This window comes from Crocodylus porosus, unplaced genomic scaffold (assembly GCF_001723895.1).
Source record: "Crocodylus porosus isolate Cpor-Errol unplaced genomic scaffold, CroPor_comp1, whole genome shotgun sequence".
In the NCBI taxonomy this organism is placed as follows: Eukaryota; Metazoa; Chordata; order Crocodylia; family Crocodylidae; genus Crocodylus; species Crocodylus porosus.
In genome coordinates, this window is record NW_017728947.1 from 32,622,841 (window position 1) to 32,642,330 (window position 19,490).

The window sequence follows — 19,490 nt, forward strand, 5'->3', positions numbered from 1 at the left end:
TGGACTCTCTCAAGCTTCTCCACATCCTTTTTGAATTTTTAGTATATATTTTGGGTTTTTTTCTGGTTCCAAGCTGGTAACCCCTCTTCCTGCCAAAAAGGAATACTTCTGGAGGCAAGGGCCAGGGGTTAGGAGTGGGTCTTCTGGTCCCAAGATGGCGACCAGGGGGCAGGGCACCTGTTAAGGGGTGGGGCTGCCCTTGTGCTCCTCGACAGGTCACCAAAACTCATTAAGCAGCCCTCCAGCTCAAATAATTGTCCACCCCTGCTCTAACCAGAAGTAGCACATGCATATTTATACAGCACTGCAGACTGGTTAACTTCCCCTGCCTCTCAGCATATAATTTTCATGTTAAATTATACTGTATTTAATCAATTAAAATCATGCTTTAGGGCTTCTAATGGTTCCTGTCAGGTAGAATTTTTTCTCCTTTAAATGCATAACATGGAAGCTGAGGTTGGGAGCGGGGTTCTTCCCCCTCTCCCCCTGTAGGTTAGACTGTGGGTACAGCTAGAGCAGCGTATTGGGCAGGTGTATTGGTACTTCCATTGGGACCAAAAACTTCTCAGATGGCCAGCTAGTTGGACAGACTGCCAGGGACCATTGTGAGTTTTGTGGGATTTTCTGGCTTCCTCTGCAATAAGGGGCAGTCTACTTGTTAGCATTACCTGGGCATATTATATCTAACAGATTCCATGGCACTGCAGGGATCAAACCATTGCTGGTGATCTTATCTCTTCGACTCGCCTGAGGATCCTTTTAGACACAACAACTATGACATGGTTGCCTGTCACTGCAAAATACTGGACTTAATGACCTGGGTGGTCCTTACGTTCATCTCATCCTTTGTTCAGTATACTCCATATATAATACAACACGAGGTCCTCTGAAACACACAGGGTATGTCTACAGCGCTTCAGTACTTACATTACCACCAGAGATCCTGGTTCTCTCAGGTTTAACAAAATCCCCAATTTTTGGTAAAAAAAGTAAGTCCAATTCCACATTTCTCCGTGATTTAAATTGAACACCACTAATATATAGAGATATATATATTAGTTTCATTTTAATCACAGAAAAATGTGGATTTGGGGTTACTATTTTTAAACCAAAAATTGGGGATTTTTTAAATCAGAGAAAACCAGGATCCCTGGTTATCACAAAGGTGATGTTGTTGTCAATAGGGTGAAAGTGAGATCGGGGTCATCAAGGTGACTCTATTACTTCCATTTTGGGAAGCTGTATGCATGGAGCAGGCATAGCATGCAACATACACTGCTGAAATACTGAAGTGGTGTGGACCTGTTCTTATTCACATTTTTCACCCTAATTTCATCCCTTACTACTTCTGTGATTCCTTCAGAGAATGAATATTAACAATGAATATTCCAAGTCTTTATCTTCTTTATGCTTATATCAATGGCATAAAAGAAAATCAAATCAATCATAAGCCACTAAGCCAAAATCAAAGCCAAGCCCTAAACCAAAGCCACTAAAGTATGCATGTGTGTTGAAGCTTCTCTTCAAGTTATATGCAGAGACAAGCTTCAAAGCAAAAGTCCCAGCCACTTGAGTAAAAGTACTAAAGTCCATATCATCAAAGGCACCTAACTCCAAAGCACCTTTTGAGAATTCATCAGCAACAACAAGCCGATATATATAACAACAAGTCCTCTCGTATATATTGTGTTTTTATCAGAATAAATAACACTATGATTATACGGTACACGGCCTTTGTTCTCATGAACTGTCCCTCATGCCTGCCACTTGTTACCTTTACCATCCTCATAGCAATTACATTTTAAACAGCTTCATTCATCCCATTCATTACAACTTTAAAGCTACTCAATGGCCTGAAATCTGATGACATATGAATTGATGCTTTGTGGTCACTCTAGTCTTTTGCCAAAAGGCTAAGCTAAGATAAGAACACCAGCAATACCCAATGTTAGGGATTTTATGATATCCTTCTGTGAGCTAGGCTATCATTCTGTTCTTAATACAGGGGTCACATTTCATGGATTTTAAGTAACCCTGCTGCTGAACCCCCTACGTGAAAGTCTCAAAGGAAGTTTAGGTTATTTAGAGAAAATCAATTCTATACCAACAGTTGGCTGAAGACATCACTAGGACCCAATGGCACATGAGAGAAAGCAAGTTTTTTCCCTAAATCACTTTCCCGCATAGACCATATGTCAGCAGATATATCCACCTACTAAATACTGAAAACTACTTGAGTGGAACAACAAGGGTGCAAAGGGAAACGACACTTGAAAGTTTGGTCTCTATATCTAGAAGAGATGAAACAAACCCAAATTCTGAACTCACAAAGGAAAAACAACCTTCAAGTACAACATACTAAAGGACCCCAGAGGCATGCCAAAACTTACAAACAACTGTTCATTATCATACCACCCAGTGACCAAGGTAAAATATTTCTGGTGCAAAAAATAAGAAATATCCAGCAGAATTGAAAGTGTCACATAAAAAGAACCAGCTTCACTTTTGTAGTGAAGTATTACCAGCAGAATACTAAAACTCAAATATCCAAGAGCCTGCAAAAGGAATGTGCAATAGCAGCCAGCTGGAGCTGTCACTTGTGCAGCTAAGTCCATAGTAACTATAGCCTATGTTTGACTGTTGAAAAATTTCATTGAAATGGCCTGGATTTTCAGTTTGCTAACAGCAAGAACTATAGTACTAAACTAAACAAAAAGAAAAGGAAAAAAATACAAGTGCACACATATACACACATTATGTACTTTTTTAATTTATATATATATAGAAACTAAACATCTTCTAAAAATCCTGAAAAGGTCTATTAAAGAAATCTGTTTCCTGACATAATTTTCCAATAGCAGTAAACATAAAAGCTAATGAAGAATAGGTTTTCATACCTGATGAATCTCTTGCCAGCCATTTTCATCTTTGCAGCTGACTGTAGCATGTTCATGAAGTAACAGTTCACAACAATATGGATCTCCTCCTACTACAGCGGTGTGGTAGAGTGGGGTTAATCCACAGCTGTCTTTGTAGTTAGGAGATGCTCCAAGCTCTAAAAGGGTCTATAAGCAATTACAGATGGTAAGCACTGTCCTTATATTTCTGAGCATGTAACTAATTGAGAGAGAATCTATATTTAGCATTCTTCCCAACACAGTGTTTACTGGGAAGGGTGTTCTTGTTACCGTTTACTTGTGGCAGGGCAAAGACATTTATAAGCTGGCTGAATAGGCTATGGCACAGGCACCTGAAATCCCCACCACTGGAGCAAACAGTGGTGGGAGAGTTATGGTTTAGTGCCACTGGCCTACAGTGAAACACACCAGTGCACCTTGGAAAGGACCCTAGTAGAAGCGAAAGTCCCAGTTTCAGTACTCAGGGCATATGTTGGAGTACCAATGATAAAACGAGTGACAAAGACTATCCACTACCCATCCTGTTATTGATTTCCAATGTTTTAATAATGCTTATATCACTTTTGGAACATGCATGCCTCTTTGGTTGCAGTGTGCCTTATTAAAATATTGTTCAATTTGAAATTCTGTCCAGAAGGAAATAGGGAGTATCATAAGCCCTTTATTTAATCTAATGTCAAGAAGTCTCATAAAAAAAAGTCAGAACATAAAGAAAAAAGCAGAAAGGTCAGCACTGACAAGATAAAATGTACAATCTGCACTACTGGCATTCAGTTTCAAAGGGGGAGAAACTGCAATATTGCTACTTCCATTTCCTGCAGAGATATCTTCCACCATCTATTGATGAATAAAGTTAACTTTCACCACCATGTTTTCCTAGCAGAAATGTAAGCCTCTGAAATTAGGCCCTGAACCTGGTTTATGATTTCTTCTTAGTGGAAGAAATCATAAAAGATAAAAGCCAAGCAAGCACACATTAAAAGATTCGCAAAGGACAGTACGATAATTAACTCCAAATATTTTTCTTTCCATATTGTTTAGTATACAATAATGTATAATTTGCTTCTGAAAATTTACCTTAAGGGTTACTTGGTTCTTGGCTCTAGCTGCTTTGTGCAGAGCTGTCATTCCATCTTTGGCTCTGAAATCCAAATGTGCCCCTCCGTTTTTCAGGGTTTTGATCACTTCTACTGTATTTTCAAGCTGTGCTGCCAAGGTTAGTGGTGTGTCTAAAGGAAAGAACAAAATGTGTGAAAAACACTGAAAAGTAACCTTTAAAAAATAATTTTGCAAACTTTCCAAAAAAAATTAATTATCAGTTTTTAGGTACAAAATGCAGTCTTAAGGAGGCTATAACATAACAGGCTGCTCCCTTCCTGTATCAGAATCACAGTTCCACTGAATTTGAAACTTTTAAGGTCTTCAAGATAGGGTTTGGCTTGATACATATATCTTGTGTGAAGCCAACCCAGGATGCAAACAACTTTATATGGTAACTTTTATTAATCTCATACCTCCACTCTCCGGGTCATGATAGTTCGGATCCAGTCCTCTGTCTAACATCTTTGTGATTTTTTCCACAGAGACGTGGTGGACATGATCCATGAATTTTCTTAAATTAGCCTGAAACAAGAAGAGATGACTGAACAATCTTCTGACAGCATGACGAATATAAGTTATGAGTGATATCTTCAGCTAGTAAAAAACATTACAACTCCATCAACCTCAATGGAACAGTGCCACTTTACACTGATATAGATCTGGCCCTAAAACTGTAATGAAAAGCATATAGATGGCAGAATGCTATGGTGAAAAACATAAAACAAGAATATATTACTTTTACCATCAGAAAAAAAATGTACTGGAAATCAAATTAAAAAAGATATGATAATGAAAGAGTGACAGAGGGCAAAATTATTCCAACATGTAAGTGCATCTAAAGATTTGTGTTCCTATTTTAAAATACAAGTGGCATGCTGTAAGGGTGCCATATTTGTATAATAGTTGTGTCAACTTTATATATAAATTACTTATAAATGCATGGTATAAACACAAGTAATCTATACTACAACTAAAAGTCTTGGATTACATTCCCTAAATCACTGGCAGCCCCCAGAGCACTTACTCATGGTCTGCAGAGCTGGCTACACACATGAAGCAGGACTTCCCCTTCTTTCCAGCTGCTAAACTATATTACATATTTTCCTCTATTACTGGCTATTTAAGTATTTGTGATTTGTTCCAGAGATACTAAGTCACTGTAAATGTGAGGCACACTGAGCATGTCTACATGTGATGCTACATCACCATAGCAACACGCTACAGCGACGTAGTGTCCGTGGGCAAAAATCATGACATCGCAACAACACTGCTGTAGCGATGCATTCCCTTGGTACAGCACGTTGCTACACTGACGTAGCTGGTAAAAATAACCATACACCACATGGACAATGCAGTACAGGCTGTTATTGCCTTTGGAAGTACTAAATGATGGCACAGTAACAACAGCATCTTAGGGGCATGTGTAGATGTGCGCACTCTTCACTTAATCAGGCAGGGAGACTCCAAAAAACAATTTTGCTCTCTCTATATGGCAGAAGGCAGCACAGTGCAGATACTTTAGCTTTTGAGCCAAAAGCAGAGGAGCCACATTAGCGCAGTACTGTTTGTGGGTCAATAAGCAATAAAGCTGATTATTCTGAATAGATTCCCACATCAACACACCTCTACTGCTTCTAGTCAGGGAGCTAATGCACACTACAGCAGCAAGATACATCTTACTACAACAATGTCTTGCACTGGATAGATATATCCCTTCTATTTGGTTGTGTTTCACACTTGTAAAGGTGTTCAAGAACCTCTCATGCACCGAATATAAAAGCCTAACTATGCAGCCCTTATACGAACAGGTCCTTTGACTTTGGCAGCATTATCCACAAAAATAGGTCACCAGGTTCAGGGCCTAAAATTACCCAGGCAGCACTCTACATATATTTTTTGGATTGTCCTTAGTATCAAAGGATTCTAAGTAGGGGGCAACTGAATCTAAGTTACAACTTTTCCTGCCAGACGCAGCGGGGAAAAAGCCCAGATGCTTTCTCTCTTCCCCAGTCAGCTGGACTGACCTTTGTATGAAGCTTTGCCACCTGTTTTTCATCCAGATTGAATTGCTTATATACTCTCTTCTTATATCGGAACTAATAGGGAAAGAAAGAAACAAAGTCAATATTTCATATTTTATTTGAGATAAGGTAAAAAAGATCAGAAATTATAAGAAGGAAGTGTTTATTAACCAGCATGAAGATCTGGCTAGCTGCAAATAAAGGCTTATGAGTTCTGTTTAAATAAACAATAAGCACCAAATGTTATTGTGCATCAGTAGCAGCAGTTGTAGTAGTAAGTAGTATGTAGAAGTAGTAACTTAGCATAATTAGAATTTTACAAACCATACAAGCCAAGTTCATACTCTGTGTAAAAATACTTGAATCAGTGAAGTTACATGAGGAAACAGTTTGGCCCCTTGTGTCTACACAGGCTAGAAATACTATTAAAAGAACCTTTCCCTAAAGGTAATCTCAACACTTTCATTTCAAGCCTTGAAAAGAAAAAAAAAATCTAGAAGTAGGTAAGATTGTAAAAGCATGTACTTTTCTGAACTTCAAAAATAGGTTACTGAAAGTGCTTCATCATGCTGTCAAACTTTATAGTTAGGAATAGTTCTGCCAATGCTAATGCAACTGCTTTTGTAAATAAGGAATGTATATATGGCTTACAAGATCCACTTTTTTGAGCTTTGGCACTTATTACTGTTTTCTGATCCGTTTGTCTACTAGTAGAGCAGCCAGATCAGCTGAGAAATCACAGGTCATTACATAGAGATACATATTTACCACTGATCTAAAACACCACAATTTACATCTAATTAGAATGCTAAATATCTCTCCTCTGTGATTAATTGGTTTTGATGTCAAACATATTTTTAGACACAGATTTTTTTTTCCTCCTCTCTTCTCTGAGGATCAGATTTTGCCATTTATGACCCCTCACTATATAGGACTTGTCCTGGCCCAAAAGGACCACTGGGGAGATTGTGCTCCTTGTCTATGGAGATGCATAATCTGCTTTAACCTAATGGATAAAGCAGGTCATTAGTGTCTAGTGTGCTTACCCATCTCTGAATACTAGTGCATAGGTGACAGAGCTATGATCCTATCTCCTTTACCACAAGCAGTGTGCCAAACCTACTAACTGACGGCTCCTATTCATGTGCAGGGAGCCAGCTCTGACATGCTAGAAATTCAGCGCGCTGGAGCAGACGTGATTAATATCAATTAATTGAGTCTTCTGGAGGACAGAAATAAATGCACTCCAACAGACTCTGGTGTCATGTGTATCAGTGACCCTGTGCCAAAAAATGGCGGCGAGGTGCTTTGAACTAAAGCTAATTCGATGAGTTTTAGTTCAAAGCATCCCCAAGCATGGGGGGTGCAGATACATGTGATGCTTAGGTACTTTTAATTAGTGTGGCTCACTAATTAAAGCACCACCCCCCACCCGCCTCCTGTAGCACATGTTAAAATGCCCATAAGCTTTTTGCACAACTATGCACGAGGAGAGAAAATGAAGCTTCCTGTGTGCCCATCAAAACAGCCCCTCATTACTAGGCCCAGAACATCTCTAAATTATGTCTGAAGTACTTTAAAAACGTGGACTCTTTGGCCATTTGTAGACGTGCTCATCATTGTCTAAACCATGTTAACTGATTCGTACACAATTCAAATCAAGTCTGAATTTGAATAAAGGGTTAATAGTCAATCAAGCGGGTTTGCCCTCTTCTTCAGAGACCAGTAGCTTGTGTGCTTGGGCAGAAGTGGGGGCTTAGTCAGGATACTAAGTCACAGTAAGGTGTTGTTGGCACATTTGACTTTGTAAAGGTGGTACATCGTGCCTGATAGCCTCTGTGGTGTTGCAAAATCCAACTAAGTTTCCACTGAAGGGATTGATATTTGCAATGCTTATCTGCATTCCTAAGGAACCCTTATCTGAGTTCCTAAGGGCTGTTTTTTCTTAAAGTAAGGCTAATGTTAATTAATACACTTTAAATTGCCTAATTTGGACTGCCCTAATCTGCATTAACATTAATAGTCATTCAGTGAGGATTAGTTAATTTGGACTGGAGCCAATTTTAATTTGGACTACAGGCATCCACACATATATTGGTTATAGTTTCGGCTGTAGTCCAGATTAAGCCTAGACAAACATAACGTCTATAAACGACTCTCTTTTCACCTTTCTTTTTCATCGTATTTCTTTCTCATTAAGATCCTCCAGGAGCTACTGTTCATGCTCCAAACAAGCCACAGTTTTCTCTGAACAGGTTGTGAACAGAGACAAAAATAGATCTCTGTTTACTAGGTGGAACTGACAGGGTTCAATGCGTTTGCTGGGTAGAGAAACCAGAAGACCAGCATTTCAGTAGAAGAGAAGGCACCAGTTATATAGATTTCTATAGCAAATGTACTTTGAAAAAAAAAGAGTAGACTTGAACATTGTAGTTACTTATATTTCTTGTGGCTAAAGTAAAGACGAGTGACTGACTCTCAGATTTACACTGGTAGAATAAAGAGGACTCTAAACTGTCTCTGTCTTAACCAGGGTCTTCTCTTGTTTCCAATGGTTTTACACTGCTGTAAATCTAGTGACTTCAGACCTGCAAATTCTATGGGATTTTTTTCAGTAAAGATATTTTTAGGCAAATGTGATCAAACTATCTGACCCCAGACACCTAATGGATAATGTACTGGCCTTGTAAACCAGGAATCGTGGGGTCACATCCCATCTAGAGTGAAAAGAAAATAGATTCTGACATCTTTTCAAAATAATCTTGCCTAAAAAATTCATGGCATCCCCTTAATGGGAGGTTTTCAGTGTTGGATAGGTGTCTAAACCTGGGCTGCTTTAAGAGCAGCAAATCCTGAATCTATGCAGGGAGTTAGATCAGTCGACCCTGGGACTCCCTTTGTACTCTAATGCCGTATCCACACAAGCACAGATGTTTGCTTCCCCAAGGACAAGCAACAGCAGCACATCTTGTGCTGCTGCTGCTTGTCCCCAGGGAATGCCTGTGCTATGTGCCCTCTGACATGTAGCAGGTTACCCCAGGTGGAGTGGGGTAGGGAAGACTGGGGCCGTGCTGGCCCCAGCAACCTTACTTGGGTTCCTGGGGGCATCCTGGGGCTGCAAAAGTGGCAATCCTGCCGCTCAGAGCCTGGCCAGAAGCCAAAGTGTGGCTCCAAGTGGCTAGGTTCTGGTTTTGGGCAGTGTGTGCTGCCCCCAAGAGTGCCACCCTGCTTTTCTTGGGGTGGGTTTTTCTGACTCTGGGATCTCCCGGGGTCACTTCCTCCCCTGCCTGTACTGCTACCTTGCGGCACAGAGAAAAACTGAATGTGCAGTGTATGGCACTGCAGCCATGTCTGCGGTGCCACATACCACACTGCCATACGCATTTGGACATGGCCTAAGATTCTATATTGGTTGGAAGCAGGAGGGAAGATTCCTTACAAAATCAGAGTGGAACATGTAAATTTATTTAATAGTCTCAATAATAAACATGTTGAAGTAATCTGTTTTCCTAACTTCTCTAAACTTCTCTCAGGTCTTGGGCACAGGTGCCATCAAGCATGACTCACTGCTACATTAGGGTTGCCTTCTAAATTGGAAACAATGTAGCTGCATTCACACAGCACTTCAGCAGGTTAATTACTAGTAGCATTGCCAAGTGACAGTGCCAATTAGTGTACCCCTGTGCTAATCAGCTTGCCCATAGAGCCATGCAGACACCACTTTCAGGTTAGGAGGCAGTCAGCATGGAGCAGTGAGTGCTGCTGTCAAGCACAGTAAATTTACTATATGGACACGGCCTTAGATAAATTCCCAGCAAATATTCCCCCCACCCCAGTTGCTCCTTCTCAAATGTCTAATTGTATCCTATTTAAATTTGAAATTTGCTATAAGAATACCTTGGGCTACCCTATAATACAGTCTGGAGACCAAACACTTTTGCAGGGGAAAATACTGGGGTTTGGACTTTCCTGCAAACTGTTTTAAGACTATTGCTATTTTTCTTGAATCTGGCATGAATAAAGATTGGAAATTAAAAGATTTTTAGCCATCAAAGAAAAGAGGTCATAGGAAAGCCATCCAGTAGGAGAAGCTGGAACAAGAAATATAATGGATTTTAAGATGAGAAGCCCATGAAAGATACTGTATGACATTGGTGCCTGTGCTAGCAGAGGCTGGCCATGGTACACTTTTTAGGATAATCTGAACATGTAGTTCTAACAAATTCCTTTCCATTGGTAGGACCCTTCTCTATCCTGCTCTGTTCCTGAGGCACACTGAAGACAGGTTTTTTGGATTTTTTTTTTACTAGGACACTTGTAGCTGTGAGAGATTAGAGAGATTAAAGTGGATATGCTTGATCTTTTTGATAAATGGTTGCCTGCTAATGCAGAGGACTTGACTCAACAGACCATAAGTCCTTTGATGTTCTGTGTTTTCTTTTACCATTTTGGAAATTAAATGATGATTAAAACACAGGTGGGAAAAGCAAGAACTCCTTCACCAGCTAGATTTGGCTTGGACTTTCTATAAGTTCTGCTACACAGTCTTTTCCTCAACTGAAAAAGCCCATGTATCAAAAAGGGCAGTTAAACAAGTAAGGGGTTACTTTCATTGGGGATAAACTATCATCCCCTTCAGTCCTCTCATCCTTCAAGAAGACTATGTCATTTTTCTAACATAAGTTACCTTAGTTCATGCCTCCTCTTGGCTGCTAGAAAACTGTATTTTCCAGCAGCCAATCTTTATTGAAGGACAGAAGATTTCCAGCTTACCTGCTAACTAAAAGTCCAGTCTGAGCTGTGAAATGTAGTTACCACTTGAGCTTCTCTACTATATCAGAAACTGCTATCCTGAACCATCTCTCTCTACCTCACTGACCATGAATCCTGTTCCAAAGGAAGCCTTCTGAAGAATATCCTGGGACTGGCTCAGAGGCTTCTTTCACCACCACTAAAGGTGTTCTTGCACTGTGATGGGCAGGGTGTTCAGTTACTAGAGCCGTGAGAAATTTTGGCAGCCATTTCATTTTGGAGGTACTTTGAGCTGTTTTGATGCCTGAAACACTGAATCCGAATCAAAACAGAAGACTCCAAAACAGCTCCAAAATGAATCAGAAGGCTCTGAAATGTTTCAGAAATGTTTTGGAGAATTTAGGAGTTTTAGAGCTGGGCTTCCAGAGAAACAAAAACTAAGAAGAGGGAAAGAAAGACTGCTCTGATATTGACATCTAGCTCCTAGTTTGATTCCCCAGCTCTCTGATCATCTCCCCAGCTCTTCCCAGGGAGAGCAGGCCTCCAGGCTGCATATGGGTTTTCAGCAGGCTGCCACTGAGCACTGGGAAGACTGTGATACTGCCACTGGCCCCACCCTGCAGCAGCAGCCTCCTGAAACCCTGTGCACAGATTGGGGGTTTGCACCTACCAGGAACAGCTGAGAGAACAATCAGAGGACTGGGGAATCAAACTGGGGCCTGAGGAATCAAACCGGGAGCTGGGGAATCCCTGCCACACAACCTGGCTCTGTAGGGAGCAGAGATCCACGCCAGGGTCTCCCCCTTCCCTGGACGAGCCACCCACAGCCCCATCCTGCTCCCCTCTGGGGCCCTGCAGCCCCTGGCCCCAAGCTCCGTCCAGCTAGGTAGGGATGTGTGAAGTTTTTCTTGTAGCCTATTCAAAACAGATTCAGCTGAAATGAAACAGGACAGTGATCTGAAACACCAAAACGAATAGCTATCCTCCGAAACGGCTGAATCTGAAACCAAATTGAAACACAGCCGTTTCGCACAGCCCTATAGTTACATCCTCAAGGAAATAACCCTCCCTTTAGCCACTTACTCATTCCCACTCCATGTGCATCATCCCTAAAAAAGAAATGGTGAAAATGCATAGGGCACTGCAAGCCACCACTCTTGAGCACACCAGAAAGCCAAGTCCCAAGGGTGGTGCCAGGCATGCTACCACAGCATACTCACCACATCAGTTTCAGGGTTGACATGACTGGACCAGGAACAGGATGAATGAGGCTTATTTTCTTGGCAGCATGACCAAGGGTCCAACTACCACCATCACTCCGTAAAAGCTGATACACAGAAAGTCATCAAACCTGATCCTGCAACTCTTATGTCAGAAATTCATGTAACAGCCTCGCTGAAGCTCTTACTTGTGTAATCTAGCTTTGAGATCACTGCTTCCTGATTGCAATTTAAATCTATTTCAGATTCTTCAAATAAGTATATTGGATATATCATGCCACAAGTATAAATGTTTCAAATATCAACTTCTATAAAAAATAGTACAATTCTATTAAAATACCTCTAAGGAGGGAACACCTTTATTCACTGGTTGTGGATATTCCCTAAGAAGTCGTTCCTCATCCAAAAACTTCCCATCTCTTCCATTGCTTGCAGGCTGGAACAGCCCATAATTCAAGACATCTTTCAAACTCTGATTCAAAGTACACAAAATTCGCTGTTTTGCTACCCACACTGAAGATTCCGGATTAAATCGAATGCACTTCTGTAAAGACAAGGGGAAAAAAACAAGTTATAAAACATGTAAGAGATTCTAAAGATCATTCAAAGGTTATAAAAATCCACCAAAGGAATGTTTGGAGTGTATGCAAAAAGCATGTATGTAAATACAAATTAAATACAGATCCAAGATGAAACACGTAAGCATATAACATTCAAAAAATTGTTTAGTTGAAAAACAGTAGGCTACAACATCTTTAAATACTCCATTTTCATGCACTCAACCTTTTTAGACAAAAAGAAAGAGAAGGAAATTTATAACCTAGGCTCAAAATAACTGAGATCAGCTAAAATACATTAAACAAATTAAACTGGTACTTGTCAGCACCTACCTGCATAGGAGACTGTAAATCTCCATTTAATTAAATTCCAAGACAAAAGTGCGTTAACAAGGAGATTAGATTTCAGACATTCAAACACAAAAGCACCATAAAAGAAAAGGGCATCCAGAATTCTTTCACAAACTTTTAAAATAATCTCTTTTTTCCATAAATAGGGTCCTGTTTTGCTTCACCATGGCAAACCCAGTAAAAAGCAATGTATAGGGGTCCTGAGGCAACCTCTAGTTCAGCAGTGTTCTGGTAACCAGTGTGGCCCCAAGAATAATTTACGCTGAAATTACAGTATCTTGTGGCCTACAAGTGGCACTGCCCAGAATCCCATGAGTGCTATGTGCAGTGGTTCTACCATTTCTCACCTCGACGGGTCTCTCCTACCCCCTGCGTTGTCCTGCAAAGACCCGGACATAGGGCTGTTATGGCAGCTTTACGACATTCTTCCACTACAGGAATTTTTTCTGAAAGTGCTAAGGGACTTTTTCTGCTGCTGAATATTTCTTCAGCAGCAGAAAAAGTCCGCTTCTTCCATGCACGGGGAAAAAATCTCACCATAATACTTCAGTTAGTTCACTCACAGGCAAACGGATGTAGGATACCAAAACACACATAACAACCTTAACTCTGACCACAATAACATGAGCTTAGTTTATTAATGTGTATCAGTAATTCCTGATTAGGCCAGGTCTATGGGCTTACCAATTGCATTCTTCATTTTGCAATTCTACATATAGCTAATGAGAACAGAAAAGTAAAGAAAAACAAAAAATGACACCTTTATGGAAAAGAAAATTACTTTCCTTAATCTCATGAGCCTTGTCTTAACTTAAGCTGTTTCAGTAGCACGCTTCTCTGCAGTATTGTTATGTTATGTATCTTCCTCAGTTCTCTGGAGAGATGTGTATAAAAAACTGATAGCTTGCCAATACATTATGCAGTATTTGATTACATTATGCAGTATTGACAATACATTATACAGTATTGACACTTCTTGACAATACATTATGCAATTCTGAAAGTGCAGACCTCTGATTTCACATATCTAGAACATTTGGATAACAAATTTGAACGTGAACAAGTCAACATTGTATGGCTTTTTTTTTTTTTGTCAAGCTAGTTTCTACATTTTATGATGAGAGTCCTATCAGCGAAAACAATCTCAGATTCTGAAAAACACTATAGATTTTCAAGTTTATTTAACAGGGCTTTCCAGGTTAGCTCCTCCTCAGTGTATTTGACCTATTGAAAAACGAGTTAATAGCCATGTCTAGCTTTGTCTATTATTTGCATTACAGTTGTAGACTGCAGTCAATGGCAGATATCATGACTTGCTCACAAACTCCAGTAGAGAGGGTTGCAGTCAACATTTTTCTCCAATCCTGCTAATTACTTTTCAAATTAAAGTTCAGTAGACATTGATAATGAGGTATCCTTTATCCATGCTCGTTGCCTAGCAAGAAACTGCATCACTGAGCTGCCATGGTAATATCACGCAAATGTCCATTTATTGAATGAATGTGGAAGATTCATGAATACTGGGTTAAATACAGCTCTAAAATGGTTTGTTTGGTGCATGGACCATTAGGCATCCCATCTCAGTTTGTTTCTCTCTGTTACTGGCACAAACTGCACCAGTTTTAAATGTGGCTCACGCACTTACAGGGCTAGTTTTTGGATACCTAGGGGCCCCATGAAGAGACAAGGAAAATGGAAGGCAAAAAAGGGATCAAGCTGTAGTCAAGAACATTACAAGATGGTTGAGAGTAGGGAATATGGAGAAAGAAAGGCAGACTCCATGAGACAATTCTCTTCCTCTCTGATGCTGAATTCCCTTGGCCTCAGTTCTCACCATGCTTCATTGTTCTTTGTGCTCAACTATTTTGGCTCTCTCTCCCATTTTGACATCCATCCTGTCAATACATGGACTTATCTCATCCTCAGCCTACTTGCTCTGCTGACCCCATCCCTTCTCTGATCTCCCTTGTGCATGAATGACAGATGTCCCCCAAGACTGGCAGGCACCATTTTTAGGAGGCAGCATCGGCAGCAAGTGGCAAGCAGGGACTGCCCACAGATGCTGGTGACGGGTGAGCAGGGACCACTCGCAGATGCCGGCAGTAATGCCGGCAGCAAGGGGCGTGGGGAGTGATGAGCAGGGACTGCTCACAGATGCTGGAGGTGACATCTGTGGGGGGGGGCAGGTGGCAAGCGGCGACCTCCTGCAGAAGCCGGCAGTGGCCAATCTCAGGGGGGCACATGCCCCCTCGCGCCCCCCCATGAGTCGCCTATGCCCTTTTGACAGCTGTCATCACCTAAATTACTATTCTCCCTATCCTCTTTCCCTTTTTATAGTTATTTACCCCTAAACACCATCTTTTGCAGAAATCATAGTACCAAAGTTGACTTTCTCTGCTATATAAGTTTATTATCTCCATCTTCACTTCTATCATCTTCCTAGCTAAACAACTCGCATCTCCAAGTGAACTGAAATACCCTAATGAGCCAGTCATCTCATCATAGAATGCAGTCAGGTTGGTCAGGCATGACTTGCCCTTGCTGAATCCATGCTGACTGGTCCTAATCACCATCTTCTCCTCCAGGTGCTTAGAAATGGTTTTCTTGAGGACCTGCTCCATGACTTTTCCAGCAACTGAGGTGAGGCTGACTGGCTTGTAGTTCCCAGGATCCTGTTTTTTCTTTTTCTTAAATATGGGCACTATGTTTCTCTTTTCCAGTCATTCAGGACCTCTCCCAGACACCATGAATTTCCAAAGATGATGGCCAGCAGGTCTGCAATCACATCAGCCAGCTCCCTCAGCACTCTCAGGTGCATCCCATCCGGCCCCATGGATTTGTATATGTCCAGCTTTTCTAAATAGTCCCTAATTTTTTCTTTCACCATAGTTGGCTGCTCACCTCCTTCCCAAACTGCATTGCCAGCTGCAATTATCTGGGTGCTGACCTTGCCTGTCAAGACTGAGGTGAAAAAGGCATTGAGTACATCTGCCTTTTCTACATCCTCTGTCACAAGGTTGCCTCCTCCATTCAGTAAGGGACCCACACTTTCCCTGAAACACCTCTCATTACTGACATACTTGTAGAAACCCTTCTTGTTACCCTTCACATCCTTTGCTTAGCTTTCCCTCTAAGCTGTGCAACATGCATGGTTGCGCAGGCATGTCTGGCAGTGCAGCATGAGCACACCTGCATGGCTGCACACGCCACACAGCTTAGAGGGAACGCTGCCCTTGCTAGCTGTAACTCCAATCATGCTTTGGCCATCCTGACTTCATCCCTGAATGCCCAAGCAATACACTCTTATATTCCTCTCTAGTTGTTTGTCCAAGTTTCCACTTTTCATAAGCTTTGTTTTTGTGATTTAGTTTACTGAAAAAATTCCTGCTAAGCCAAGCTCATCTTCTGCCATACTCGCTAGTCTTCCTGCACATCGGGATGGTTTGTTCCTGGATTCTCAGTAAGTTTCTTTAAAGTACAGCCAGCTCTCCTGCACTCTTTGCCCCATCAGACTGGCTTCCCAGAGGATCCTGTTCCTGAGTTCCTTGAGCCAGCTTTTCACATGGATTTGCAGCTCTTGCTTTTCCATTCTGCCACGGCCAGAGTGCTACTTACACATTAGCTATTTATGTTTCAAACTTACATTTAAAATACACTTTGACTCGCTCCTCAAACACTTGTCTGTTCCTATCATTGTTATTCTCCTGCACAGCTTCTTCCTAATCAACTTCCAACAAAAAAGAATAAAACACAATGTGATCATGGTATAAACTTCTTGCTCCTCTTTGTTTGCTAGTTCTTCCCCTAAACCAGCTCTCACCTCCTTCACTAACACAGATACATAATGGCTCTTTCCTTATTTAATCCTTACTTGTCCCACTGGCCTCATCCCATTCTTAATCTCCCTCGTAACAGCTTTGATATACTTCCTTACTTTCCCCCTTAACCTCTCACTCGGTTATGACTGCATACCTATCATATTTATTCAAATTCAAGACAAGGTTCTTCCCCCTACTTGACAAAAAAGGCCCTTGTCTTGGATTTGAGTATGGGGGAGGGAAGGAGGACAGAAGGGGGAAGTTAGGGAAAGGCAGGCAGCTGCTGCAGCTCTGACTCCAGCTCCGACCTAGGGTGTTGGAGTCAGAGCTGCAGCAGCCACCTGCCCCACAACACCCACCCCACCACCTGTCCCCTGCAGCCTCTACCTCCCACATCCTGCACCCCAGCTACCACCATTTATCCTCCACAGCTCCAGCTCAGGCTCCAGCCCTGCTCTGGCCCTGGAATATATGGCTGCCTTAGTACGGGCCCCAGCATGCAGCCACACTGGCAGTGTTGGCAGCTCCAACTCTAGGGCCAGGGCTGCAGCTGCCACCACTACAACCACTGCTCCATGGCCAGGCCAGGGCTAAAATGACCGTACGCTCCATGCCCCAAGCCAGAGCAAAACCAGACACCAAGCCTGAGCTAAGGAGTTACATGACAGGGGGAGTAGAGGGGGCAGAAAGGGTCATGCAGAGAGGTCCAGGAATTGTTACGGGGGGGCACGTGGGAGGGGCACAGGGTGAGAGGGGGAGGGAAAAACAGCAGAGAAGGGGCAGGCAAAACAAGTCTGGCCACTTGACCCCCTTATTCCCTGCCTTCCCACTACTGCTTTCCCTGCTTTAATGGTGGGGGGACAAATTTAAGATAACCCTCCAATAGGTACTGTATTTACTCAGATCCAAAATGAGGATTGCTTCCCCTATACAACATGGGGAAAATAGCCCTTCATCTTTGATTTGAGTACAGTAGGCAGCTGCCGTAGCTCCGGTTCTGGCTCTGGGCTGGGGTTAGGGTTGGAGTTAGACTTGCACCTGTTGCATGTCCCCACCCCTCTGCCACTGCCTCCCCACCAGAGTCCACACCAGAGCTGCCGCCACCACCACCACCACCACCACCACTACTGGGCTAGGCTGGGGCCACAACAAACATGTGCACATGCCCCAGACTGAAGCAGGGTCAGAACCTGCTGGACCAAGGGTAAATTGTTGGGGAGGCTGAGGCTTTGGTGGTAAGGGGAGGGACAGGCCAAGCAGGGGAGCAGGCACTGACAGGAAGGCAGGTGCCAGGGAATGCAGGCATGAGGAGGGAAAATACCAAGGGGGGAAAATAGGCAGGGATCAGGGAGGCAACACCACCTGCCTACCGCTTGCCTGCCCCACTGCCTGCCTCCTTCCACTGCTTTCCCTGCTACAGCAGTGGAGGGGACAAATTTAAGATAACCCTCCAATAATCAGATTCCACACGTGGAAAATTATAACAAATTTATAAATTCTTCATGTACAGAATCTAATTTCTGGGGAGTCATCTTAAATTCAAAGTTACTTTGGATTCGGGTAAATGTGGCACTTTACTTTCTCCCAGAAAACACACGACCTTATCTCCCTCTAGAAACTGCTCCATTTCTCTTCTACCTTTCTCATCTAAGCTCACTGAATATAAATGTTACATCTACAATTAATTGGTGGAGTTCCTCACCTCCAGTTTCACCCCATACCCTTTCTAATTTAGTCTCCCCCATGTCACACTCAATAGAAACTATCCCCACAAAACTCTGCTGAGCTATTTTCACATGCATTTGCTTTTGAGAGTTGAATATTCAATTCAAACTAAGTGTACACATAAACTGAGGAAGGTGTACTTTCCCCTAATAGGTTAAATAAATCAGAATGCAGGCCAAAAATGGGATATATTTATTTCTTCATTATTAAATTAAATCAATACCAAAATTACATTTCAGGAAGAAGTGTCTCCTCACTCTCAGGTGTTGGGACTAACAATACTGAGATTGAACAAAAACAACTTTAAAACTATTATTCACTAAGTATAGTCAGCTGATGTGTGTGAAAGACCAAGGTTGTATTGACCTTTTTTGAGTGTCATCTCTCCACTAGAAACTGGGTTTGATATACTCAGTTTGTAATGCAATAAAACAACATTTTCACTTTTGATGCTGTTAGCACAATAAGCATGAGTGACTTTAAGAACATTTCCAAGACAAAATACATAAAACATCAGGGACATTATTCCTCAACACATCAAACAGCTCCCTTTACCCTGAGGACTAAGAGCATGTTATTGGTAGACCTGCTAGAATATGTATGCTCCAAATAAGAGTTTTCATAGTTCTACATTCAAATGGTTCCAAGCCAGCAGACACATGTAACTAAGAGGTGCAATGAGCAGACTGGAAACAATTTTCAGCAACAGCAAGGTATCGAAATGTTATGGAAAAAGAAAGCTAAGTGCTTCCTACTGTTCCTATAGTGCTCCTTAAATAAATGTGCATGAATTATCCTGAGCAATGAAGTCTCCAGCACTAACCCTACAAAAATAACATCGAGTAACATGAACATATCAGGACTGATTTATGAACACTGTGTGACAGGCTAACTGGCAGTGACCTAGCCCAGGGGTTTTGAAAGGGCAAAAAGATGATCGGAGGACTTGGGATTCCCTTTCCACACCAATCAGGCCTCAGAGACTCACCCCCGTCCCCCGCCTGTCCCCTGATTGGCCCCTTGGCTC

At 41.9% G+C, this 19,490-nt stretch overlaps 1 protein-coding gene across 4 annotated transcripts in view; it reads right to left on the reverse strand.

Moving 5' to 3' along the window:
- SHANK2 (SH3 and multiple ankyrin repeat domains 2) overlaps positions 1-19,490 on the reverse strand; it is a 771,218-nt gene that overhangs the window by 600,140 nt on the left and 151,588 nt on the right. For all 4 annotated transcript variants that reach the window (XM_019551544.1, XM_019551542.1, XM_019551541.1 and 1 more), the window contains exons 4-8: positions 12,353-12,556; positions 6,044-6,115; positions 4,433-4,541; positions 3,996-4,147; positions 2,898-3,065 (exon numbers count right to left, since the gene is read on the reverse strand). In XM_019551544.1, the coding sequence (XP_019407089.1) occupies positions 2,898-3,065; positions 3,996-4,147; positions 4,433-4,541; positions 6,044-6,115; positions 12,353-12,556 (705 nt within the window). The remainder of the gene's footprint in view (positions 1-2,897; positions 3,066-3,995; positions 4,148-4,432; positions 4,542-6,043; positions 6,116-12,352; positions 12,557-19,490) is intronic.